This window comes from Equus caballus, chromosome 2 (assembly GCF_041296265.1).
Source record: "Equus caballus isolate H_3958 breed thoroughbred chromosome 2, TB-T2T, whole genome shotgun sequence".
NCBI lineage: Eukaryota > Metazoa > Chordata > Mammalia > Perissodactyla > Equidae > Equus > Equus caballus.
The window spans coordinates 28,105,963-28,132,782 of record NC_091685.1 but is presented as its reverse complement, the minus strand read 5'-3'; the positions used below and the strand labels follow the sequence as shown (position 1 = coordinate 28,132,782).

The 26,820-nt window shown below is 41.1% G+C and overlaps 1 protein-coding gene across 2 annotated transcripts; it reads left to right on the top strand.

Annotated features, from left to right (window-relative positions):
• Positions 1-1,650: 1,650 nt before the first annotated feature.
• FAM76A (family with sequence similarity 76 member A) lies at positions 1,651-24,982 on the top strand. Of its 2 annotated transcripts, XR_011432262.1 has the most exons (10): positions 1,690-2,172; positions 3,448-3,512; positions 6,745-6,799; positions 7,496-7,648; positions 11,559-11,716; positions 15,849-15,935; positions 19,211-19,346; positions 20,028-20,137; positions 22,126-22,227; positions 22,742-24,982. XR_011432262.1 is itself a non-coding variant. In XM_023635174.2 (9 exons), exons 1-9 carry the CDS (start codon positions 2,092-2,094, stop codon positions 22,826-22,828), a joined length of 924 nt encoding a protein of 307 aa, XP_023490942.1. In that variant the 5' UTR covers positions 1,651-2,091; the 3' UTR covers positions 22,829-24,982. The 2 variants fall into 2 exon arrangements, 1 of the variants encoding a protein (XP_023490942.1); XM_023635174.2 differs by lacking the exon at positions 20,028-20,137 and having other exon boundaries at positions 1,651-2,172.
• The last annotated feature ends 1,838 nt before the right edge of the window (positions 24,983-26,820 follow it).

Genomic DNA, 26,820 nt, shown 5'->3' with positions numbered 1-26,820 from the left:
TTTGGCGGCCCAGGGTTTCGCTGGCTCAGATCCTGGGCATGGACCTAGCATGGCTCATCAAGCCATTCTGTGGCTGTGTCCCACATAGAACTAGAAGGATCTATAACTAGAATATACAACTCTGTATGGCGGGGGTGGGGGGGGGAGGTCTTTGGGGAGAAGAAGAAGAAGAAAAAAAAAAACGATCGGCAACAGATGTTAGCTCAGGGCCAATCTTAAAAATACATATATATATATATATATATATATACAATAATAATAATTTGAAGTGAAATTCACATAATACAAACCATTTTAAATGAACAATTCAGTGGCAGTTAGTAGATTCAAAACAATGTTGTGTAACCACCACCTCTATCTAGTTCCAAAACATTTCTATCACTCTAAGGGGATAAGTGAAACCCCTTATCCCTTAAGCAGGTTCCCCCCATTACCCTCCATGTACTGTTTTTGATCCTCACAATGACCCAAATTGTACAACTGAGGAAAGCGAGGCTCTGAGAAGTTCAGAAGTTCAAGGTTACATAGCTAGTAGATGTGGACATGTGATTTTGCAACCTAGTTTTCTGATTCCAGAGCCTAAACCTTTGATCAATACACATCTTTGGGCAAAACTACAAGGAGGGGGCTGGATTTGGATTTCAAAGCAAGCCGGGCTGGCCCAACGCGCTCCGCTTTGGCGGCTGGTTGGCAGGTTTGGATCCCAAGTGCGGACGTATACCACCCCTCCTCAGCCATGCTGAGGCGGCATCCCCTACATAAAGTGGAGGAAGATTGGCATAGATGTTAGCTCAGGGCTCATCTTCCTCAGAAAAAAAAAAAAAAAAGAGTAAATGTTGTTGGGGCAAGGATTTAGAAGCCATAAGTGCGCCCTCAATCTTAAAAATGCGTGTTGAGGTAGAACTGCAATTAGTACCATACAGGCGACCGGCAGAGCCAAAAGTAATCTAAGGCCAAGGGCCGCCACAGGGCAGAGGAAAGGCCAGCACTGCAGGAAACTTTGCCAAAGCCCCCAAAACGAAGTGGTAATTCCTCGGACCGCCCCCACATGCGCCAGGCTGGGAGCCGAAGAGCGAGAGAGTAGCCAGGAGGGTGTGGCTTGCCTTCCCAGGCCAGGCCTAGCCAGGAAATGACACTTGGTCGATCGGTCCAGAGAGAAGGTGGGGGTGCAACTGGTTAATACACAGCAGGAAACAGGCCTCAGGGCAACTGCATCCCACTCTGAGGGGCCTCCAGGGCACGAGCACTCTCAGGGGCGGGGGGCCTCGCCTCCCACGGTATCTGTCTTCTCCCTCCTGGAGGTGCTGTCATCACTCTAGCACCCCTCTTCCACAACATAGGGGTGCTCTCTCTGGGACGTCCCTCTTTCTCTCTGGAGGTCAACGACCCTAGAGTTCCCCTTTTTTTAGGAGTCTCGGTCAGAGGGCACCCCTCTAATTTGCCTCTCCTAGTTTCCTCTTCTCCCTCGAGTGAGAGGGTTGTGCGGGGTCCTCCTGCCCCGATGATGGAGGGGTTGTCTCACAAGCCCCCGACCTTCTTCAGGCTCGGGGTGGTGGCCGAGTTCTAGTTCAACAACACGGAGGACTCAGCCCATCCGCGCCCCTCCGGTTCCGTGAGGGCAGCTCCATGGAAACCAAAACATCACAACTCAGCGGCGATATCGCGAGAGGCGCGGCTGCGTCCGCGGCCGGGGAGAGGAGGAGCGAGGGCGGGAACCAAGAGCGAGGTGGGAGGAGTCTGGGCGCTTCCGAGGTCCCGGGCGGGAGGCGGTCCCTCCCAGTGGCGCCCCCGCGTGACTGCGCTTTACATAATCGAGGCCGCGCGCGTCATAAGCGGCGTATTCCAATCCCGACCGAATCAGAGTCATCGGAAGCTCCGTGTTTCGCCCCTTCGTGCTTGATGGACATCGAAATGAACCAGTGAACGGGCGTCCAGCGCCGCCGCGCCCGCCCTGGTCCGCCGGCACCCGCCGGCCCGCCCGCCTGCCGCAGCCCGCAGCCAGCCGCCGCCGCCGCTGCCAGCTTGTGCCTCAGACTGTCAGATAAAGCGGCGGGCCGGGCCGGCGGGGCGGGGAGCACGGCTCGGCCGGACATGGCGGCGCTCTACGCGTGCACCAAGTGCCACCAGCGCTTCCCCTTCGAGGCGCTGTCTCAGGGGCAGCAGCTGTGCAAGGTGCGCGGGCTGGGGCGGCGGCCGGGAACTGGGACGCCGGAGGCGCGGCCCGGAGCTCCCGGTTCTGCGGGGACGCCTGGCGGGGTCCCCCGGGCAGGGCGTGGCGGGCCCGCCTAGCAGAGGAGCCGCCCCCGCCCGGCTGGGGGCCGGCGGGGCCAGTAGGGGAGTCCCAGGCCCGGTCCAGGCCTCAGTGGCCGGCGTGTCCGGGTGCTTAGCAACCGTGAGGAATTGTTCTTGGACCCCGTGAGGTCGGGGGAGGGGACGGCGGGCTCCCTGCTTGCCCCCGAGCAGCGCGCCGGAGATCCCTCTTGGGCTGGCTTTCCTGCCTGGTTGCAGACTGAGGGACCCCCTGCCCCGCCTGGGACTGAACTCCAGAGTTGGGTGCTGCCTGGAGGAGGATCTCACACTCGGGCGCCTCACTGGCACTTTTCAGTCAGTCTCAGAGTCGCAGGTGGCGAGGCTTTATAGAAAAGCCCCACTATCAAGATCACGGAGCAAAAGGAGGATTTTTCAGCATCCAGTTGGTGCCCTTTGGTCCTCACCCTAACCAGCTGCTGATCAGTTTTTACCCCTAAAGCTCCCAAGTTCTCTTTTTCGTTTTAAGTTGCTTCATCCTGCTTTGCCTATTTAAGTGAATAGAAGTGCGGTGAGGCGACAGTTGAAAGTCACCAAGCCAGCTGGAGAGTGATGTTGAGATATCCCCGGATAGTTCAGAGTTTGTGTCTCTCGTATGGATAACTCATAATTGTATGTCACCATTGCCTCAAATGGTCATGAGTATGTCGCTCTGTTTACCAGGTATGAGAAAACTCAAATGTTTGTAGTGCCTTTTTTGGCCTAAAATGTTATGTATGTAACATTATATAGATTATATATATATATAATTTTTTTAATTTTAAGGAAGTTTTATATATGTAAGCAATAATGATTTTCATCCAGCGCTTTAATTTCACAGGTGAACCTGTTCAAAAATCACACAGTGGCAGAGGCAGAACCAGGACTAGAATTAGGGCTTCTGATTCTCAGTCTGAGACTTATTCATACATACCTTTGTTTTACAATTTATGACTAGTACCATATAAATTCTTAACTCCCACATCAGTGCAGGACAGTGATGCTAATATTACAGAGGAAGAAAACTACGCCCAGAAAGTTTAAGTGACTCACTCAAGCACAGTGGCTATGCTGGGAATAGTACCCAGGTCTTCTGCCTCCCACTGAAGGCTGTTTCCATTTCTGACTGCCTTTTAAAATTATATCCTCATTTCATTTCAGGAATGTCGGATTGCACACCCTGTTGTGAAGTGCACCTACTGTAGGACTGAGTACCAGCAGGAGAGGTACAGTTTTTGTTGACCATGAAAGATGTTAACAGGCTTTTTACCTCTTAAAATCTGTAATTGCATTTCAATATACAGATCTGTAATCAGTTGCATTGTAATATACAGATCTGTAATCAATTGCACACAGATTCCGCAATTTCCTGTTCTAACACATTGATGGGTGTAAAATACACATATTGTTCCCTGATTGCTTAAATTTTTTTTTTTTTTTAAAGATTGGCACCTGAGCTAACAACTGTTACCAATCTTCTTTTTTTCTTTTTCCTGCTTTTTCTCCCCAAATTCCCCCAGTAAATAGTTGTATATTTTTTAGTTGTGGGTCCTTCTAGTTGTAGCATGTGGGACGCCGCCTCAGCATGGCCTGATGAGTGGTGCCGTGTCTGTGCCCAGGATCCGAACAGGTGAAACTCTGGGCCACCAAGCAAAGCGCGCCAACTTAACCACTCAGCCAGGGGGCCGGCCCGATTGCTTAAGTTTTTAGTTATTTACTTTTCAGATCCTTGACAATTTTATGTTTTGGTTTGATCTTAACAGTAGGAGACCAGTCCCACAACAATAAAACATGAGCTTCATGTTCCAGTATGTTTACGTACAGAGCTTGAAGAATTTATAAGACAAAAGAAGATACTTTTGGAAGTGTGACAATCCTGATAAAGGGTTTGTTAGCCCTAGTCACATTTGAAACTCACTTGCCTTGTGTGAATCATTTTTAAAAGTGTGAAAAACACTTAGATGCGAGTGAGCACACGTCTTTGGGGGACTTTTCAATATAAGCAAACTGGTTGATTGGTATAGTGAGTTCAACTTTTGTGGAACTGCAACTGTAGGTGATAGTGCCTTGAGCAGGGTGAGGTCCATTTGCTAGCTGACACATAGACCTAGAAGCCTAATTTTATTTATTTATTTATTTATTTATTTATTATTATTATTTTTTTAAAGATTTTATTTTTCCTTTTTCTCCCAAAACCCCCCGGTACATAGTTGTGTATTTTTAGTTGTGGGTCCTTCCAGTTGTGGCATGTGGGATGCCACCTCAGCATGGCTTAATGAGTGGTGCCATGTCCGCGCCCAGGATTTGAACAGGGGAAACCCTGGGCCACCAAAGCAGTGTGCGCGAACTTAACCACTCGGCCATGGGGCCGGCCCCTAGAAGCCTAATTTTAATTAGCCTCATTTCAATTCTAGGGATATTTTCCCCAACATTTTATTATGAATACTTTCAAACAAAAAAGTTGAAAGAATTAGACAATAAATACCCACTAAGTAGTATATCCACTACTTAGATTCTGTAATTTACATTTACTGTATTTACCTCTATCCATCTCTCTATCCATCAGTACATTAATCCATTTTATTTGTGATGCGTTTTAAAGTTGTGGACTTCACTATGCTTGACCCTAAACACTTCAGTGTGCATATCATTAACTAGGGTTCAATATTTGTTTACGGTGCTTTATTTTTTTGGAGGTAAAATTTGCACACAGTGAAATGCTCACATCTTAAGTACATCATTTGATGACTTTAACAAACAGTATACGTGTGTGTAACCTCAAACCCTATCAAAATATAGAACATTAACATCACCCCAGAGAGTCCTCTCATGCCCCGTCCCAGTCATTCCACACCCTCCTCGCTTCCCCCTGGCAACCACTGTTCTGATTTTCCTTTTCACTGTAGATTGATTTTACCTGTTCTAGAACTTCATGTAAATGGAAACACAGAATATACTGTAGAAGCTTTATGTTTTAGCTTTTGTGTTTAGATCTATAATTTGTCCTGAATTTTTGTGTGTGTGGGGTGAGAGATGAAGTTTGACCCTTAATTTACACCATACGTAAAACTTAATTCAAGATGGATCATAGAAATAGTTTTTCTTTGCATGTTTTCTAAGATGTCAGAGCATTTGTGTATATTGATATATATATATATATATAATACACCCCACTCCTTCGGTAATAAATACAAGTATAAACCAAAATGTGCAACATCACAGAACCACTGATGCCAATCCTCTTTCTAGAGGTCACTTTCAGTGTACTTCACTTCTTGTACTGCCTTTTTAAAATGGCAGAAAATTTCCCTGGGAAATATTTTGTTTGAATGTCTCATTTTAATTTAAATGTTTTCTACTTTGAGGTTTTTCTTTTGTCTGTTTTAACTTTATGGTCATTCTCATAGGAATCGTATGGGAAAATAGTCAAAAATAGTGGATAGACTAGATTTCTGTGTGCTTTTATTTTTAGCCCCAGAGCACTGCTTAAACTGTTCTTGCATATCAGGCATTTGCTTGTACCTCCCTTTGTGAAGGGTGAGACTTTATTTGAAGATGGCTTTTTCTCAAGGCAGTTTATCAGGTCAGGCATTTCAGTAAGATAACCTCTGGATCTTCAGAAGGCAAAGGACCTTTTTATTTTTGTCAGTGCTTTACTCTTCGATAAATTGGAAATATTGACAAAATATTTAGTCATAGCATCTATTTCTCCACATTTGGGGTTTTCATATGCTTTTACTTACAGAGGGGAGCATAGACGGAATAAGGTCATCATGGATAAAATCTGTAAATTTATATTCCAAACACATATACTTTATGCCCCACCTCAAATTTCTGTTACTCATCTGAATTGAGGAGAATTATTTTCTTTTCTGCAAGTCCATTTCAGTCTAACATAATATTCTTTTGGGGGTCCTTTCCATATCTGATAGTTTTACTTAGTGATACTTGGAGTTGTCATAATCAGAAATAACTTTCCATTTTAGCCAAAGTCTCATTTTGTCTGAGCTAATAAAATTAAAAACCACAAAATAGGGGCCAGCTCCATGGCTGAGTGGTTAAGTTTGCGCACTCTGCTTCGGCGGCCCAGGGTTTTGCTTGTTCGGATCTAGGGCGCCGACGTGGCACCGCTCATCAGGCCATGCTGAGGCGGCGTCCCACATGCCACAACTAGAAGGACCCACAACTAAAAATATACAACTATGTAATGTACCAGGGGGCTTTCAGCAGAATAAGGAGAAATAAAATGTTTAAAAAAAAAAAGCAACGCGCAAAATAATTAAAAGAGTTATTGGCCAGATAACTCAACCTTCAGTTAACCAAGTGTCCAGAACGTATTTCACCTTGGCACTTAGCAATGAGCAAATTCCTGAGCTTAAGGAATAATCAGTTTTCAGTTATTCTAACTAAAACAACTTTTTTCTTATAAAAGCCTTGTGTCTCTTTCTTCTTTTACAGTAAAACCAATACAATATGCAAGAAATGTGCTCAGAATGTGCAGCTGTATGGAACAGTAAGTAGAGTTTCTCTGTACCTAACAGTGAGTACTCAGGTCTCTGGGAACCTCATGTTCTGTGGACTGTTAATGTAGTAACCGTATTTATCTAGTGTTTGAGCTCTGAAACTTAGCTAATACTTAGTATTGAGGAGTTCTGGGTTTATAGTCGCTATGGCAGGATTGTGATTATAATTTTCCTTGAGAGGCTTCAGTAACTGGTATGGAAAGAGTAGGGGAAAGATGGATCCTATGACTTGACTTCTTTGTTTGGTAGCAGTTGACTATTCATTTTGATGAATGCTTTTTTTTTTCTCTCAGTGTTAGGATTTGGGATACTGTGTCCTTGCAATCATTCTCCCAACATGTTTATACACTGATAATGGCAAAGAGGCCTTTTCAGAAATTTGGAAGCACTTGCTGATTTCTCCAAAGAGCTGGTTCTGTTAAATTTCTCATAGAAGTCCCAGCATATACACTATTGGGTTTTTGTTATTTGTTCGTTAATTTATTTTGAAATCAATAGTCCTGTGCAGAAAAACACTTTATGTAGTGTTAGGAATTGGGCTGTATTTGATCAGTGTAAAAGGAAATTTATGAAGTTGAGCGTACATTTTTACCATGATTAATGGACTGTGTAATAGGAATCATTGTTTTAAAAAGTGCACTGGTATTTTATAATGTTCTTATTTGACCCCTTTTTTTCTCTTTAAGCCCAAACCTTGTCAGTATTGCAACATAATTGCAGCATTTATTGGCAACAAATGCCAGCGCTGCACAAATTCAGAGAAGAAATATGGACCACCATATTCTTGTGAACAGTGCAAGCAGCAGTGTGCATTTGACAGGAAAGATGATAGAAAGAAGGTAAATCTCTGTGTTTTTCTTGACTTTTTTTTCTGTTTCAGAGAAATTAAGGTGGGCTAATTGTGTTAAAAAGACATAGAATCGAGAAAAACTTCTCCGTTTCTCTCCCAATTCTGTTATTGACCTTGAAGAAGATACTCAGCCTGTATTTTCTTCATTTATCAAATGTGGGCCATCATATTCTAACATTTCATGAGTTAGTATTTCATGAGAATCTGAATTACAATATCCTATATAGGTAAAGTGGTGATTGGCAAAATTCTATAGCACTCTGTAAAGGAGAGATTGTGACTTAAACAAGATATAGTCATTAACAGTTTTACTCTCTGGCTCTTTAAATATTTCTGTCTGTTGAAGTTAAAGATCACAAGAAAATGATGTAGAGGGAAGCTCTATGTGGAATAAAGGTACCTTGGTGGAATCAAAATGGTTTCGATTTGGTCAAGGTACTCTCCTGTTTAAAACCCTCCACTGGCTTCCGCTTACACTTAGAATAAAACCCAAACTCCTTCCATGGCCTGCAAGGCACATATCTGACTCTCAGTCTCATCTGCCATCACACTCCTCGCCTCTCTCCTTGCTCCAGCCACACTGGCCATCTTTCAGTCCTTCAGCCATGCCAGTCTCATTCCCACCTTTGTGCTGGCTGGCCTTTTGCCTGATATACTCTTCTCCGGAGGGTAGTTTTGTTTTTCCTGCTTTTTCTCCCCAAATCCCCCCAGAACCTAGTTGTATATTTTTTAATTGTGGGTCCTAGTTGTGGCATGTGGGATGCCACCTCAACATGGCCTAACGAGCGGTGCCATGTCTGCACCCTGGATCCGAACTGGCGAAACCCTGGGCCCCCTAAGCGGAGCGCTCAAACTTAACCACTTGGCCCTGGGGCCGGCCCCCTCTCCGGAGTGTTTTAACTGGTTCCTTGTGTCAGGTCTCAGCTCAGATGCCATGTCCTCACAGAGAGCTTCTTTTACTAACTCCCTCCGTCACTCTTTATCATATTACCCTGTTTTATTAAGTCTTTATAACATGTACGTTATGAGAAATTATCTTATTTATTTGCTTACATGTTTGTCCACCCCTGCTAGAATGTGAGCTCTGTGTTCATCTTGTTCTCTGCTATATTTCCAGCAGCCTGGCACATACTAGGTATTCAATAAATATTTTTTGAATCAAAGAATGCAGTTCAGAAACTCTTTTTCAGTGTCCAGAGGTGCTTAGGCTCTCAAGAGCTGACTCTTGCTAACCAAATTCGTTAATTTACAATGGAAGGGTATAACTTTCCAGTGGTTAGAATACTCTTGCCTGCCAACCAGGCTCCTCCTCCCTGAATCAAGATACTGGAGAAGATAAATGAGTAATCAGGAGGTAGCATATAATAATAGTTGGAGCACAGCTTTGTAGTCCCTCAGACCTGGGTCCTATCCCACTCCTAAGCCAGCTGAATGATCCCAGCTGGGCAAGTTACTTACTCTTGTTATGCATCAATTTCATCATCTTTCCAATGGGAATAACAGTAACTACTTCACAAGGACATAGATTTAATTGAGATAGGTATATAAAACACTTAATTTTGAGCCTGGCACATAATAAAACTCAATAAATGTTAACTATCTTATTAATAGGAATAGCTAAATCTTTTTATAAATGGTAACTATCTTGTTATTAATAGGAATAGCTAATTTTTATTAATCTGATTACATTAGATTCATTAAGTTTCTGCGTTCTTAGTTACAGTCCTATCTTAGGAGTTTGGATGTTTTTAGGCATCTTCAATCACACGTTCATAAACTTTAGTGGGGTTAAGTTTAGGGATTGAGGATGGGTGATCTGGACTTAGAATGCCCACATTGAAGTCTGACTTATTTGCCGTGTGACTTTGGGCAAATTAATCTGCCAGTGCCTCAGTTTCCTCATCTGTAAAGGAGGCTGATCAAACCTTGTGCATTGTTATGAAGGTTGAGCTATTATGTGTAAAGCCATTCAAAAGAAATCTGGTACATGATAAGTAATCAGTGTTACCTAGGATTATTTCTTTATGATAGTTTAATTCTCAGAGGGTGATTTTATATTTTTAAAGGTGAGATCTGAAATAAAGCGTCCTGTAGTTCAGTATGTAATTTTTATCTTCAGTGCTGGCTCTCTTTCAGTGGAGTTGCCTTGTTTTCTAATTCTTCTTCAGTGAAAGCTCTTTTCTGGGCAAAGTCTTCCAAAGTGTTTTAAAATGCCATAACCATGAAATGAACCAGATCAAAGTTTCATTTCAAAGTCTATTCCTACATTCATTAACAAATAATTAAATGCTTATCACATATCAGACACTGTTATAGGTATTGGAAATATATGAATGAACTAAACAGACAAGACCTTACTTTCACAGAGCTTATATTTGTGCGTATGAGAGAGATGGGGGAGAACAAACAAGGAAATAAATGCACCCGCATTTTAGGTATAAGTGTTCTGAAGAAGTAGAGTATATGGTAGAGAGTGACTGGGGAGGCCAGTTTAGACTGAGCAATCAGGAGGGCCTCCAAGGAGATAACATCTGAGCTGAAACTATAATGAGAAGGTAGCAGCCCTGGGAAGCTCTGGAGGCAAAGATTCCGGGAAGAGGGACCAGCTGTGAAAAGACCCTAAGGCAAGAATGAGCTTGGCACATGGGAAGAACAGAAAGAAGGCAGAATGGACCAGGGAAGGAGGTTATAGAGGCGGATAGGGGCTACATTTAAGTCAGCATAGGCCATGGTAAAAAGTGGATTTTATACTAGAAATGATGAGAAACCATTGGATTTTAAGGAGAGGTGAGATATAATCAAATTTACATTTAAGAAGCCCACTTTTGGAGCTGTGTGGAAGTGGTTTGTAAAAACCCAAGAGAAGAAGTAGGGAGATCGTTGAGAGAGAAGAATGGCTGTACTTGGGTGGAAGCAGTGAAATTGGAAAGAAGTGGATAGATTCAGACTGATGAGCTTGCCAGTGGGTTCGGGAGGTGGGGTACAAAGAGGCTTTTGCTAACAAGATTAAAAATACTTTAGATAAATGACAGTATAGCCTACCCATGTTCAAGATGGGGCACAAAATCTAATTTCAGCAATAAGACATGAAAACTGAAATTCTGTAAAATATCAGCACACTCCCTCCCCAAGCTAAGTAATTCCAACCAGCCCACCTGTCCTGCCACCTACTCCAGGCTTCCCCACTGACAGGTTTGCAGTCTGAGTACTGCACAGAAGCACTCCAGCTTCAGAGGATTGTGGAAGCCCCTTCTACTTTCCTAGCCCTGCACCCTGTGCCCTGGTACAGAGCTGCTTCTGCCCAAAGGGATCGACTTTTTCTAATTTAAATAAAGTGCCATGGTAGGCTACCACCAGGGACTGGGGCCCTGGAAGCCACTTGCCCAACAGTCTTTTTCTGGGGATATTCCATCTGAGAAAAGATATCTAACATACTATTTTGTGAACCATTTATAAGGTATTAAAACTGAAGTGTACATTTTATGTTTCATCTTGTGTCTTCTCCCTGCTGAGTTTTCCTTAATGAGCACCGTGGAGGTATGTGTGTCTTTAGAAATCCTGTGGGAACTTGGCTCTGGTCTATATTTGTTAAGTTGAAGAAAAATGAAACAAAAAGATAAACAAATTAGCAGCTCATATTTATTAAGCAATTTTTATGTGCCTGGCACATATATGTCACCAAATCCTTGCAACAACCCTCTAAAGTAGGTACTATTAGCCCTCATTTTACACACGAAGAAATTGAGCTAGAGAGAGCTTAAATGACTTCCCTAAGGTCACACAGCTCAGAAGTGGCAGAGGTGGGCCTTAACCCAGAAGTTCCAGCTGCCAGTACCCCAGTTCTGGAGTGCCTGTAGACTACTTTCCCTCTTCTTTATCTTCGTCTCCGTATCTTTCAGGTAGATGGGAAGTTGCTGTGCTGGCTGTGCACACTTTCATACAAACGGGTCCTTCAGAAGACTAAAGAGCAGAGGAAGCACCTGAGCAGCTCTTCGCGTGCCAGCCACCAGGAGAAGGAGCAGTACAGTCGACTGAGTGGTGGCAGCCATTATAACAGGTAGCCCCAAGATGCAGAAGATAGGACTAGAGATGCTGGTAACGCAGAAGTAATACTCACACAGTTAGCCATGAAAGATACCATTTTGTAGGGGTTTTTTTCTATTTTTTTCCTATTCTTTTCTCTCTAGTTACTGGTCTATAGGAGGAATCTCTTTTGTCATATTTTGCAATTCACGTATCTCCCAAGGGGCAGAGAGACTTCCTTAAGGTGTCAGGATTTCCTGACTTGGTTTGTATTATGTCTGAAAAGTTTGTGGAACTTGTTCCACTTTCCCGTGTAATGTTCTCCCACACTTAGAGTGAGTTATCTCCCTAGAAGACTGGACATTTCACTTTCTGAGGAATTCAGCTTTTTAATGCATATTTGCCCAGGTGGTTGATAGATGTTCTAGGTTTGTCCTTGTGGGATCCAGTCAAAAAGATGTCCTTTCATTGTTGTCTTAAGTTTCCTTTCAGAGTATCTGTAGTGTTGTTAAGAATTCTGGCTCTGGATTGAATGCTGTCTCTACTGGTTGTCTGTGTGGGATCTTGGGCAAGTTTTTTCATCTGTAAAATGAGGGAAATAATAGTATTACCTCATGGAGTTGTTGTGAAGGTAAATTATATGGCACATGCGTAATGATTAGTTTTATAACTGGCATGTAGGAAGCATTCAGTACATTTTAGTTACTCTTTGTTGTTATTACCATTATGATTTTGTTTGTTCATTTAGCAAACATTATTAAGTACTTTCATGGGCCAGGAACTCTGCTAGGAATCGAGATGAATAAAAGAATCACGCTGCTCACCAGGAGTGTGCAGTCTGGTGGGGAAAACAGACCTGTAATCAGATCATTGCAGTATAATTCAATGGACACCATAGTGGAAATGTCAGGATACTGATGTGAGAGGCAATAGTTATTAACTGCTTTGGGAAGTCAGGCAAAGAAGGCTCAGAAAAGAGCTGATGTTGGAGCTGGATCTTAGGATGAGTCGGAATCATCAGATAAGGAAGGGGCAGAGACATCCTAGGCTGAGGTAATAGCATTGCAAAAGCATGGAGAGCACGAGCCACATGGAACCCTGGGGAATTGCAAGTCCTTTTATGGTTGGGAGCCCAGGAATGAAGGAAACAAGACCCTGCAGACCTGTTAAGGAGCATGAACTTGATCCTGAGGTCAGTAAAAAATTAACCTTGATTATTGTGGAGAATGCATTGGAGAAAAAAGAGAGGCTGGTTAAGATGCTTTTTTGTAAGAGTCTGGGTAAGAGATGTTACTACGAGAACCTCAACTGAGGCAGTGGCACTGAAGATCAAAGCGGCAGATTCAGGAAGATACTTTAGAGGGAGAATTACAAAGAAACTTAGATAATTTCATGATCAGACAGATGGGCAGGAGCTGGGTGAGTAAACAATAATTCTCAGGCTTCTTACTTGCATGAGTAGGTTGATCTTTAACTGAGAGGATATAGAAAGGGGAGAAAAGTAGTTCACTTTTGAAAAGTTGAGTTTGAAGCATCAAGAAGAATTATTTAGTGAGATCTTAGCCTAGAACTCAGAAGAGAGGTTTGAAGGCGGGCCATTGGTAGCACGTGAAAGTCAGTGGGAGGGCCGGCCCCATGGCCTAGTGGTTAAGTTCACGCAATCTGCTTCAGTGGCCCAGGGTTTCGCTAGTTCAGATCCTGGGCATGGACATGGCACTGCTCATCAGGCCACGTTGAGGCGGCATCCCACATGCCACAAGTAGAAGGACCCACAACTAAATATACAACTATTACTGGGGGGATTTGGGGAGAGAAAGCAGGAAAAAAAAAAGAAGATTGGCAACAGTTGTTAGCTCAGGTGCCAATCTTTAAGAAAAAAAAAGTCGGTGGGAATAGAAATTGTTTAAAAATGCAGATTCCTGCAGCCCCATGCCAGAGTTTAATTCAGTAGGATCTAGGATAGAGTCCAGGAATCTGCACTGTTTTATAAACATCCCAGAAAATTCTGATGCCACTGATCTGGGAAACACCCATTTCCAGTTCCTGTAATGGGTAGGTAGTTGTTGAAACCAAGCTTTTGAGTGGTATAACTCAGGTAGAGGCTGAGAACAGAACTCTAGAAGCACTCAAGAAGGATGGAGTGAATATTTACAGACCATATATCTGATAAGGGGTTAATATCCAAAATATATGAAGAACTCATACAACTCAACAGCAAAAAAAGCAAATAATCCAGTTAAAAAAATGGGCAAAGGACCTGAATAGATGTTTTTCCAAAGAAGACATACAGATGGCCAATAGATACATGAAAAGGTGCTAAACATTACTAATCATCAGGGGAATGCAAGTCAAAACCACAATGAGGTGTCTCCTCACACCTATTAGGATGGCTGTTGTCAGAAAGACAAGAGATGGTAAATGTTGGCGAGATTGTGGGGAAAAGGGTACTCTTGTACCGTGTTAGTGGGAATGTAAATTGATAACAGCCATTGTGGAAAACAGTATAGTGGTTCCTCAAAAAATTAAAAATAGAACTAACATATGATCCAGCAATAACTCCTGGATATATATCCAAAGGAAGTAAAGTCATTATCTCGAAGAGGTATCTGCACCCCTGTGATCACTGCAGCTTTATTCATCAGAGCCAGGATATGGAAACAACATAAATGTCCTTCGATGGATGAATGGATAAAGAAAATGTGGTGTATATATATAATGGAATATTATTCAGCCATAAAAAAGGAGGAAATCCTGCTGTTTGCGACGACATGGATGAACCTGGAGGACGTCGGGCTAAGTGAAATGAGTCAGATAAAGACAAATACTGTGTGGTAGTACTTTTTTGTGGAATTTTTTTTAAAAGCCAGTTTCGTGGAAACAAAGAATAGAATGATGATTGTCAGGGGCTGGGGGAGGAGGAAATGGGGAGATGTAGGTCAAAGGGTACAAACTTTCAGTTAGAAGGATTTCTGAGGATCTAATATGCAGCAGAGTGTCTGTAGTTAATATGGTATCTTATACTTGTAAGTTGCAAAAGTAGATCTTAAGCATTCTCACCATTAAAAAAAGGAGTTAACTGTGTGAGGTGGTGGATGGATAATTATAATTATCTTGATCCTGGTAATCATTCCATAATGTACATATATATCAACTCATCACATTGTACACTTTATATGTACAATTATATTTGCCAATTCTTTATCAGTAAAGCTGGGGGCAGAAAGGATGTCATGGTCAAGGGTATCACATACTGAAAAGAGGTCGAGTCAGACAGGGTCTGCAGCATCCTTTAGACTTGGCAGTTGGACATCCATCAAAGTGAAAGAGTTGCAGACCAGTTTTAGAGGGTGAACTTACTGGGGCTACAACTGATTTTTAGTGTTGTAGATTCACAGAGATATAGTGAAGAAGAATTGGACTAGGAGTTGAAATATGTCAACCTGCTGCCTAGTCCCAGCTTCACTATTAACCAGCTGTCTATCCATGGATAGATCAGTTAACCTTGATGAGCTTCAGTTTCTGCAAAGTGGAAATAATACCTTGTATATACCTCACAGAATTATAAGATGCATGTGAAACATTGCATATGCATCTTCATATGCATATGAATATAAAAGTACTTTTTAAGCTATAGGATAGATTATACTTCTTATTGAAGTTTTATTAATTCTGTTCTCATAGTTGTTAATAAAGCAGATAATATTTAATTAATGCCAAGAATTTGGGGGGCCCGTGGAAACGGACTACCCATGCATCCGGGACCTATGAAATCAAACACGTTGGCGGATTTTAATAATCAAGAATAATTATCTCTTGCATAGAAGAGCTATGATGGGGCTGGCCCCGTGGCTGAGTGGTTAAGTTTGCGCGCTCCGCTGCAGGTGGCCCAGTGTTTCGTTGGTTTGAATCCTGGGCACGGACATGGCACTGCTCATCAGACCACGCTGAGGCAGCGTCCCACGTGCCACAACTAGAAGGACCCACAACGAAGAATATACAACTATGTACTGGGGGGCTTTGGGGAGAAAAAGGAAAAAATTAAAATCTTTAAAAAAAAAAAAAAAAAGAAGAGCTATGATGTTATGGTGGTCCCATTTGACGGACTTTCACTCTGATGTTTAATTAATCTTTGATTTCTAATTGTCTCTATTTTTTGCCATTAAAAGCCAGAAAACACTTTCTACGTCTTCAATTCAAAATGAAATCCCAAAGAAAAAATCCAAGTTTGAGTCAATCACGACCAATGGAGACAGGTGAGCCAATGGAAGTGTGTGCACACACTTCCATTTGAAATGCATACACAGTTCCTGAAACAGGAATACATTTTACGGTGTCCCTTGGCGCTAGTCTGTGGTTGTCAGAGAACCTTGTAAGGTCACTACGCTAGCCACTTGCTATCTTATTAACAGGCAGTACTGATATTTATTTATAAGTCTAATCTTGTCATTCAGACAAGAACATATAACTGGATTTAATAGCAGGTGAATTCTGCAGTCCACAAATAACTCCCCATACTAATTCTAGAAGTCAATGGCTGGATGCTTTTCACTGTGATCTGTGCCTGTAGCCTCCTCCAGGCAGAGCAGGAGTCGGTCTCAAGAGGCACAGCAGAGACAGGTTGGAGGTAAGGCAGTGTTGCTCAGTCTCTGAGGGGTAATCCATGCTTCCTTAGCATGTAGAAAGACAGCCCAATGCAGATGCTGGATCAGGAGAGAATGAGTAAAAGATAATTTTTTCTTGAAATGTATGTGCTAGTTTTTAAAAATAATTTACACTAACAACTTGAAAATTTATAAAATTTTTCTGCTGCCACAAAAGTTATTTTCATGCATATACGAGTTCCAACTGAATGTTTCTGCATTAGCAGTCTTAGTCTATTCCACTTGTTTGCATTTCTTTTATTTAAAAGTTCATAGCACAAGGTAAATTACATTTTTCCTTTTCTTTTTACTTGTTGTGTTTTTTTCCTTGCCTTTCCTTCTGACAAGCTTTTGTTTTTTTGACAGTCCTTTTTTAAAATGTCATGCAGACCAAAATTTTTTTACTGAATATCTATCTCGAATTCACTTCTGTACCAGATGTTACCAGTCTCATTTCTGAACTGTCTATTGTTGCAGCTGCCTCCCAGTTTTTAATTAATCACAATCCACTTTCCTGGCCCCACTTATAAAGTATCCATATACTTTTAAAATGTATGCTCTTATTTCATTTTTATTCCCATTGACCTTTTGATACCACCATATTCTCCTCTCTCATTTATTTTTTAAATATTGAGGCATGTTTGATTATTTTTCCTCCTCTTTTTCTTTACCCATTAGCCTTTCATATTGTACAAAGAGAACATATTACTTTAGGGGTTTTTTTAAATAAAACCATTTCTCTAATGGTTTTATACTTATAAAATACCTTAGTCTTTTTATTTTTTAGTATCCTGCAGAATTCACAGCCACTCATTTCATGTTTTTTAATGTTGAAATTCTAACAAAAACTTCAATTTGAGGAAAATCTTGAGTTCATTTCTAGCTTTCCTTCCCTGAGAAAATGCACCAGCTACTTTTTGATCATGTTTGTTTATTATTTTATTGACAATAAAAAGGCACTCTCAACAATAAGTGATGCCCTACCACACCTTGTGGTTTGTTATTTCTAAAGGATATTCTCCTCCTTTCCTTGTAGTTTTATTTTATTCTCCTTCTGAAATACACTTGAAGGATTAGAGTTATTCTGTGTGGCCTTTGAGGACAGACCCAGGACCAATAGACAGGAATGACAGGAAGGCAGGTTTTGGCTCAAGCTGAGGAAGATTGTGCTTATATTAAAAGCTTTTGGGAAAGATAAGAAGCTTCCTGGAGAAGTAGTGAGGTATTTGGAAAGAGACTGGATCTAATTTTCTGCCTTGCTCTCATCTAGCCATCTTTTTTCATTTTGATTCCCAGCAGTTCTTAATTAGAAGTTAGAGAGTTGGAAAGGTCAGGCCCTAACACAGGATAGACACAACTGGTTTTGTCAGCAATTTATTGGTATGGGAAGAATCCTCTCTCAAGAAGCAGGTAGAGCAGAGCATTAAGAGCTTTTGGGACAACAAGAAGTTAATTATATTAGCCCATTACTGCGTTTCCTTCATCACTCTAGTTATGGGTTTAAATAGAGTCTGTTGGGTTGAGGGAAGACAGTCCCTTGGTGGGTATTGAAACTGGTGGAGACTCTGATGGGTCCTTCCAACATTTTCTCCTGTATGCCTTGTTTTATTATTTTGCACTTACTTTTTATTACCCAGTAATTCTGCATATTCACCAGTTATGAAAGCATTGATCCATGCTTTGAACGTTTTTCTCATATGCTTGATGTAGACTTGAGGGACAATATTCTTATCAATGGACTATGTCTGCCCATTCTAGCTATAGAAATGTTTAACTTGGTAACTATGAGGAGGTACATCCAGTGATTTGGCTTGCTATTTGGAGTTTCTACCTGTGTGGAGAAATGCTGGGTATTAGATGGGGTTAAAGATATAGGAAAGAACCAACAGCAAGGCGGAACTAGAATTGTTGCTATATTGGTACAGAGAGTTTGGAATCAGTAGTCCAGTGTCTGCTTAGGAAAAGCAGGTTTGTGTTTTACTCTAAAGATTGCCCTGGGAAAAGTAAAGAGCTTCCTGTGGGAAGTCTCTAGGGAAGGGCAGGATTTGACCCTCTGTGGTGATTCCTTAACTTGTTTTGGGTCTAAGACACCTCTGACCAACAATGAAAGCTACGAATCCTCACCCTAGAAACCACTGTATGTATACACAGAATTGTACATACAATTTCAGGGGTAATTTCAGTGAAAACCCAGGTTGTGATGTGACTCTGGAGTTTGTCACCTCTCTGTTCCTTTCCTAACTGAATGTCACAGAATTCTTGGTATTGGAAGTGATAATCAACAGGCCAGTTGCAGTATAGGGGAAGTTGGCTTCCTTCCTATTAATTTTGTCATCTTATTATCATTTTAAAAAAGGACTGACTCTCCCGGGGTAGAATGCAGCAGCTTCTCAGCAGCTGCACCACATCACAGAGCTTTGGGGTGGAAAACGGAGAACCAAAAGACAAACTTTGTGGGGAGCCTTAAAGAAAAATGCATGGGCTTACAATTCATAATTTATCCAGATTCTAGGGAAATTATCTAATCACAAAGAAATTATGACTGTTTCACCCATAAATAATTGGAGACCTTCAATAAACCTGAAATGGAATATCCTTGGCTCTTGTGAAATGGCTTTTATTTCAGTCCTGAGTGTGAGAGATGCTGCTGCAGGAATGCTGCAGGTTGTGGTTTGGGTTGCTGCAGTTATCTGATGACCACCTTGCTTGTGCAGTTTAGCAAATGCTGTTGAGTCTGGCATGTATAGTGCATTGTGCTTAATGTTGGGAATTCACGTAGTTGCTCCTGCCCTTGAGTCTGCAGTCAAGTGGCCTGTGATGTGTCCTCAGGTAGAAAAAAGTCTGTTCCTCCAAGTTAAGGTTTTTTTCCCATCCATTTTTCCACTCAGCTTTTCCCCAGACCTGGCTCTGGACTCACCAGGCACTGACCACTTTGTCATCATTGCTCAACTGAAGGAAGAAGTGGCCACTCTGAAGAAGATGCTGCATCAAAAGGATCAAATGATTTTAGAGAAAGAGAAGAAGGTACGGTTTAGTTAATGCCTCTGAGACCAGAATGATGTGAGGGTAAGATATGTGGGATAGGGCACGATGCTAACTCTAACTGATATTTGTTGGGTACTCACCATTGATGCTTTGAGAGAGATCCATTTGTAAGGTTGGGATATCCTGGGGAGAGGCTTGCTGTGTGCCAAAATGACTCATGGCGTGGTATTACCATGGTGAATTTGCCTCGGTCAAGTGGGTTGAGAAAGTTGATTCTTCTCAGCATTTGGAGGGAGCTTCCGCATCTCAGGGAGGACTTGTGGTAACCAAGCTTACAGAGATGGTGTGTAAAACTACGATGCCCCCTCTTAATTCACAGCGGAGCATATAACTGAGTACAGTGCTGTGCTGCGTAACAGTGTTTCGCTCGACAGCGGACTGCATATATGACAGTGGTCCCCTAAAATTAGTACCATGTAGCCTAGGTGTGTAGTAGGCTATACCATCTAGGTTGGCGTAAGTACACTCTATGACGTTCCCACAATGATAAAATTACTCAGTGACACGTTTCTCAGAATGTATCCCCGTTGTTGTGCGATGCATGACTGTACTACCCTCAGCACGAGCTACCTTGGAAGGTCATAATCAAAAAGTGCTAAATGAGCATGGAGTTGGGACAAGAGGAGATAGTTATGTAATTGGAATTTTTAATGCTCTCAGGCTAAGAGAACCTGATGCCTCCATCTCTATTATTGGGATGGCCGTGTCCGTGGGACAGTAATACTCAAAGTATGTGGGCCAGGTCTCCCTCCTCCCTGGACAATGTTCAGGTAGGCCTTCCTCCATGACTCTTGCGTCACTTTGCTTCTATTGCTGACAGCTCCCTTCCTGAGTGACCCACTCTTTAAACACCTTAATATCTTCAGTGAAGTCTTACTCTGGTCTAAGAATCATCCTCCCTCTTTAAGAGATCTTTTTACATCTTTGTTCTGATTTATGTCTATAATTTCTTATTATTAGGTTCTTAGAGAGTATCTCATTTTTGCCTTAATATGTTAACAATAATAACAATAGCTAACTTTTATTGGATGCTTACTGTGTGTCTGACTCTGAGTGCTTTATACGTGTTAACTCATTTATCCTCATAACAACCCTTTGAGGTAGGAATTATTATCATCATCATTTCATAGATGAAGAGTGCCTTCAATGTTTTCCTTCTGAGGGTTCCAATCAGTTCTCCTCCCTCTGTTTTTAACCTGAGGCTATATGTTGTCTTGTGCCAAGATTCAGAATGCTATGATTCATTCTGAATGGCTAATAAAGACATTTATAACATTAGAATCTTCCCATGCATTCTTTCCCTCTAATTTCTACCTCATTTTGCACGTGAAGAAATGGACCCAAAGAGATGAAGTGACGTGTCCAAATCACACAGCTAGTAAATGGCAGAACAAACAAAGAAACGAACCCAAGTCTTTCTGACTCTACTGTTCTTTCTACTGTGCTATGCTTTCTTCTGCCAGTAGGGTGGAGATTCATGGGAAGAGACCCATATTCTTTCCACTTTACTGCATAACTGTCAGATGAAAATGGACTCAGGTATATTCTCTTCATGGACTAGGTCAGAATGGCAGCACATAAAAGGATTTTTGCAAAGTAGACGTAAAATGAACACTTATTTCTAGTGCTTTGCAAAGTTAGGATTTTAAAAGGAGCAAAACCAAATAGTAGATTGTTTTCCATGACTTTCAGGATCAAGGTCACACTCCTTGGCATGGAACACAGTCTTTTCCACATCGTGCCTGCCTATCTCTAGCCTCATCTCCTGCCACTCTGCGTGCTCACTAGTCATTCAAACAAGCTCTCAGTTCTCTCACACTCTGCCTGTGCCCATACTGCTCTCTTTGCTTGGATGCTTTTCTCCTTACCTCATGTGCCAGTTGCTGCTTTTATCTCAAAACTCAGCTCACATGGGGCTGGCCCCGTGGCTGAGTGGTTAAGTTCGCGCGCTCTGCTGCAGGCGGCCCAGTGTTTCGTTGGTTCAAATCCTGGGCGCGGACATGGCACTGCTCATCAGACCACGCTGAGGCGGCGTCCCACATGCCACAACTAGAGGGACCCACAACGAAGAATATACAACTGTGTACTGGGGGACTTTGGGGAGAAAAAGGAAAAAATAAAATCTTTAAAAAAAAAAAAAAACTCAGCTCACATATCGCTTCTCTGATTTACATATTTCTTCTCTGTGCTCCTTGAATAGCATAGTCAATAGAAGAAGGCCTGGGATTTGAATTCTAGCTCTGCCACTTGCTACCATGTATGATCTTGGCCACGTTACTTAATCCTTTCTAAAGGTTTTCCCATGGGTAAAATGGGAAGAATAATATACCCCCCCACACAGGGTTGTAGTATTGAATGAGGTAATATAATCAAAGAGTTCACCTGGAACAGGGTAAAAATTCAGTAAATTATAGCATCTGTTATTCTCATGGCTTCTCAAACCATCAATCGTATTGTGGTGTAATCACTGATATATTTGGAGGTGAGTAATCAGAGGATTATTGGCATATATTAAATACATAAAATCACTAAAACCTGCTAGTGTTAAGTATCAGAAACGTGACTTCAGGATTTTGTGTAATTTTCAGGAAATCTTTTGAAAAAGTAGGATATGGAATTCTTTGGCTTTGATTTAGGTATGGATCTTCAGGAGAACCCTGGATTTCATTAATTTGAGGGACCAGTTAGCTCTCTGGTACCAAAACATTCTTCATTGCTCAGAAATTTCTTCTGGTTACTCTGCCTTTTTTCCCCTCAGATCACAGAGTTGAAGGCTGATTTTCAATACCAAGAATCTCAGATGAGAGCCAAAATGAACCAGATGGAGAAAACCCACAAAGAAGTCACAGAACAATTGCAGGTGACTGCTTATTTTATGTGGTAACTCTGGTATATTTAGCTGATTGTGTTTTAAGTGATCGTCTCTTAGATACCATTTTTCTCAAAGTATTGACAGATGACATTAATCCACCCTACAGATACCTTTTGTTATTTCACTTTTGGGTGCGTTCTGATCTTCTTCCCTCAAAAAAAAGTGGAATTGATAAGTGTGTTATTTGATTTTTGGATAAACCAGATGTGATTCCAGATGTCTGAATTATAAATTCCGTTTATCCAGCACATTAAGGCCCTCCATGGTTTGTTTTTGTTGCATAGAGCATCCTTTTGTAACAGTGGATCTCGGGAGACTAAAGTTCACTGATTAACCTCCAGCAAATACTTTCTTCCCCCGAACCAAGCCCTAGAGCTGTCTGTCATTTTCTACCTCTAGAATTTGTTCATCTCTTCCTGACCCTCTACGTTGTCTGCCTTAGCATCTGCATGAAAAAAATACCCTATCCTGTTAAAATATCCTTCTTGCACTGGTTTTTTAGGCCAAAAACCGAGAGCTCCTGAAGCAGGCAGCTGCCTTGTCCAAGAGCAAGAAGTCCGAGAAGTCAGGAACTATAACCTCTCCCTGAGAGACGACAAGGAGGCTCCCAGCAACAGCAAATGGGTTCCTGGGTTAGGGTTGGCGACGTGGCTGTTTTCTGGGAATTGCAAGCTTTCTTAAGAAATCTATTTTATTATAGTTATCCTTCTCTGTGCGATTGCAGTGGGCTGAATGGAAACACCTGGTTTGTGCTGTGTTATGACTGCATGCCTGAATGTTTGGGATTTCGTGCTCTCTCCCTCTCTCTCACCCTCTTACTCCTCTCTTCTCCTGCTCCCCCCTTCCCATTCTCTAGTTACTACTCTTTCTCTCTCTCTCTCTTTTGGTACTACTATTTGTGTGTGGTGGTCGCTGCTCAGTGTTATGTGCAGAATGATTTTTTTTTGTCCATCATTGCATCCTGCCATACCCATGAGCAAATAGTTTGGCATTAATTACATATCACTGCCACCCTCTGAACTTTGAAAACTGCCACCTTAAGACTTGGTACAATGGAAGAGGCTTTCTCTCTCCAATAAACCTTTTGCTTCAGGGTATACTCTTGGGTTTTTTTCCAGGTATATTATGTATGAACTTTGTACTATGTATAGCCAGAGTTTTATTTATTTTTTAAAAAAGAACCTTTTTCTTGATAAAGGAATAATGGTAACCTAGCTTGTTCTTCTTGTAAAAGTGATGCTTCTTAAAAAAAGTCTCTAGCTTTTAGTAAAAGAATCAGATGTTTTTTTTTTCTTGTTACCTTCGAGTCTTAAAAACTGATTGCTAAAGTGAAACAATTCAATGCATAAGTATGGAGTTAAGTGCCTTTTGAAGGATTTCTTGGAAGAGCGTTTAAGAAGCTACTGAAAGGAGGTAGCAAAGATTTGAACAGTCTGTCTTTTTAAGTAAGGGCAGAAAGAAAGGTTGTCCAGGTTATACTGGACGCTTCCCTCCCCCACCCCTTTCTTGATTGTTTTATGTGACTAATTTTAAATTCTCACACTGCCACTTCTTTTTAAAAAAATATCCTTTACTTGTATCAGTTGTCATACTGGGCCATTGTCAGAGAACATTCTTTTTTTACATGAGCAGATTCAAAATGGGAGAATATTTGAACTACAGAGCATTTTTGGGGTCAGTATGAGCTGCTCAAGTATGGACTCTGAGTCTGATTGGGAGAAATGATATCAGCGTACCTTCTCCAGCCTGTACACTCCCTGCCTTTAATGGAAATGTAGGGAAAATAGGTGCTTCTCAGAAGCAGCTTGGCCTCAGCCAGAATTATTTGTGTCCTGTTTTCCTTTGACCCAATAGGCACGTCAATTTGCTTTTCCAGGAGAGGAGATAGATTTGCATTTCTAGCCATACTCTCAGGTCCTCTGTGTGATGTTTGTGAAGGGAATTAGAGATGTGTAGTGTGCCATGAAACAGCATAAAACCAACAACCTTGGAATTGTTAATGCAGTGGGGTACTAGAGTTCGAGGTAATCATGAGGGCAGTGACATTTGTACCTCAGTCTACCAAAACTGTAGCAGTAAGTTTAACTTGGTAGGCATTTCCTAGAAGCAAGTGCTTATAATTTGTGATAACATTCTCACGGTGGATCCATGCATATAATTGGACACAGAAGTGGAAATGAGTGGCTTCCTTCTGATAAGAGAAACAATGGACCATGTTGCTTTAGTAGGGGATGTAATTTTCCCTTTTAAGCAAGGGAAATGGCAGTGCTCAACAGTTTTGTAACTCTTTGAATGAGAACCTTTTAGGTAAAGATAAACTGTCATATTTTTCAGATGCATTTACATTGACTATGGGGAATAGATTGTGAAAAAAGTTACAGTCATGGTTTTTTTTTTAATTTTAAAGACTTGAGAAATTCTGTTACATGAGGTGACAATATAAAAACACATATTTAGTTTTATACTAAATCTTTTTTTAAGGCCTTGGCATTTAATATAAAGCAAATCCACACATTTTATAACTTTCCACAAGTTCCAAAAAGGGAAAGAAGAAACCTCAGTCTTAAAATTTTGCTTTTTAAAAATCATGACACTGTTTTACCATGAAATTGAGTAGCTAACTTTTGGTAACACCTTTTGTTTATTTGTATGTTTGTAATAATGGACATTTTAAAACACAAGAATGTTTTGGTTTGTACAGACTTTGACAAATGTGTGTTAATAAAAATTCATATTGACTCAAGTATAATTGTTGGAGTTTTTTTATTGAGGTAACATTCATTTATAACATTATATAAATTTCAGATGTACATCATTCTATTTCGACTTCTGTATAGACTATATCGTGTTCACCACCAAAAATCTGGTTGCCATCCATAACTGTACAAATGCTCCCCTTTACCCCTTTTGCCCTCCCCCTCCCCCTCTTCCCCTCTGGTAACCACCAATCTGTTCTCTGTATCTATGTATTGTTGTTGTTGTTTTAAATTCCTCAAATGAGTGAAATCATGGTATTTTGCTTTCTCTGTCTGATTTATTTCGCTTAGCATAATACCGTCAAGGTCCATCCATATTGCTGCAGATGGCAAGATTTCATCGTTTTTTATGGCTGAGTAGTATTCCATTGTGTATATATACCACATGTTCTTTATCCATTCATCCCTTGATGGGCACTTAGGTTGTTTCCAGGGCTTGGCTATTGTGAATAACGCTGCAGTTAACATAAGGGTGTTTATATCTTTTTGAATTAGTTTTTTCACGTTCTTTGGGTAAATACCCAGAAGTGGAATAACTAGATCATATGGTAGTTAAATTTTTAATTTTTTGAGGAATCTCCATACTATTTTCCACAGTGGCTGTACCAGTTTACATTCCCACCAGCAGTGTATGAGGGTTTCCTTTTCTCCACATCCTCTCCAACACTTGTTATTTGTTGTCTTTTTTAGTAATAGTTTAGTTTGATGTAGTCCCATTTGTTTGTTTTTCGTTTTGTTTCCCTTGCCTAAGGAGACATATTCCAAAAGATACTGCTAAGACCAATGTCAGACTGTACTGCCTGTTTTCTCCTAGGAGTTTTATGGTTTCAGATCTTACATTCAAGTCTTTAATCCATTTTGAGTTAATTTTTGTGTATGGTGTATGATAGTCTACTTTCATCCTTTTGCATGTGGCTGTCCGGTTTTCCCAGCACCATTTGTTGAAGAGAATTTCCTTTGTCCATTTTATGTTCTTGGCTTCTTTGTCAAAAATTAGCTGGTCATAGATGTGTGGATGTACTTCTGGGCTCTCGATTTTGTTCCATTGATCTGTGTGTCTGTTTTTCTGCCAGTACCATGCTGTTTTGATTACTACAGCTTTGTTATATACTTTGAAATGAAGGGGTGTGATGCCTCCAGCTTTGTGCTTTTTTCTCGGGATTGCTTTGGCTATTTAGGGTCTTTTGTTCCATGTAAATTTTAGGATTCTTTGTTCTATTTCTGTGAAAAATGTCATTGGAATTTTGATAGGCATTGCATTGATCTGTAGATTCAATGGATGTTTTCACTATGTTAACTCTAAATGGAATGTCTTTCCATTTCTTTATGTCTTCTTCCATTTCTTTCAATCATTTTTTCTTGCTAGTTCACCAATAGATATTTTCCATTATCTCCTTCAATCTAGAAAAAAGTTTGTCTTGCTTACAGACTTAAAAAATTAAAAGCCTAAGTGCTAATAGGGAGTTTCACGTCCATCAGAGAATAAATTCATTCTCTTTCTTCTGTGATTTTATTTATCCACTTTTAAGTGCTTGCTTTGTTGTATGCACTGTGCCAGCAGTGAAGAAAGTCAACAAAGTTATGGTCCTCATGGGGCTTCCGTTTAGTGGACTATTGGACAACACCTTTGTTCCTTGGTTTTATATTTACCATTATTATTCAAAATATAATACAGGATGAATCTTCATAAAGTATGAGTGAAAGGTTTTTGAGATGCCATCTTGAGAAGGAGAGGAATGTATTAGTTTGAAACCTTAGTGCTAGCAGATTTTTAAGTTAGTAATAGATGCCTTTCAGACATTGTCACTGTCACATCCTGGTCATT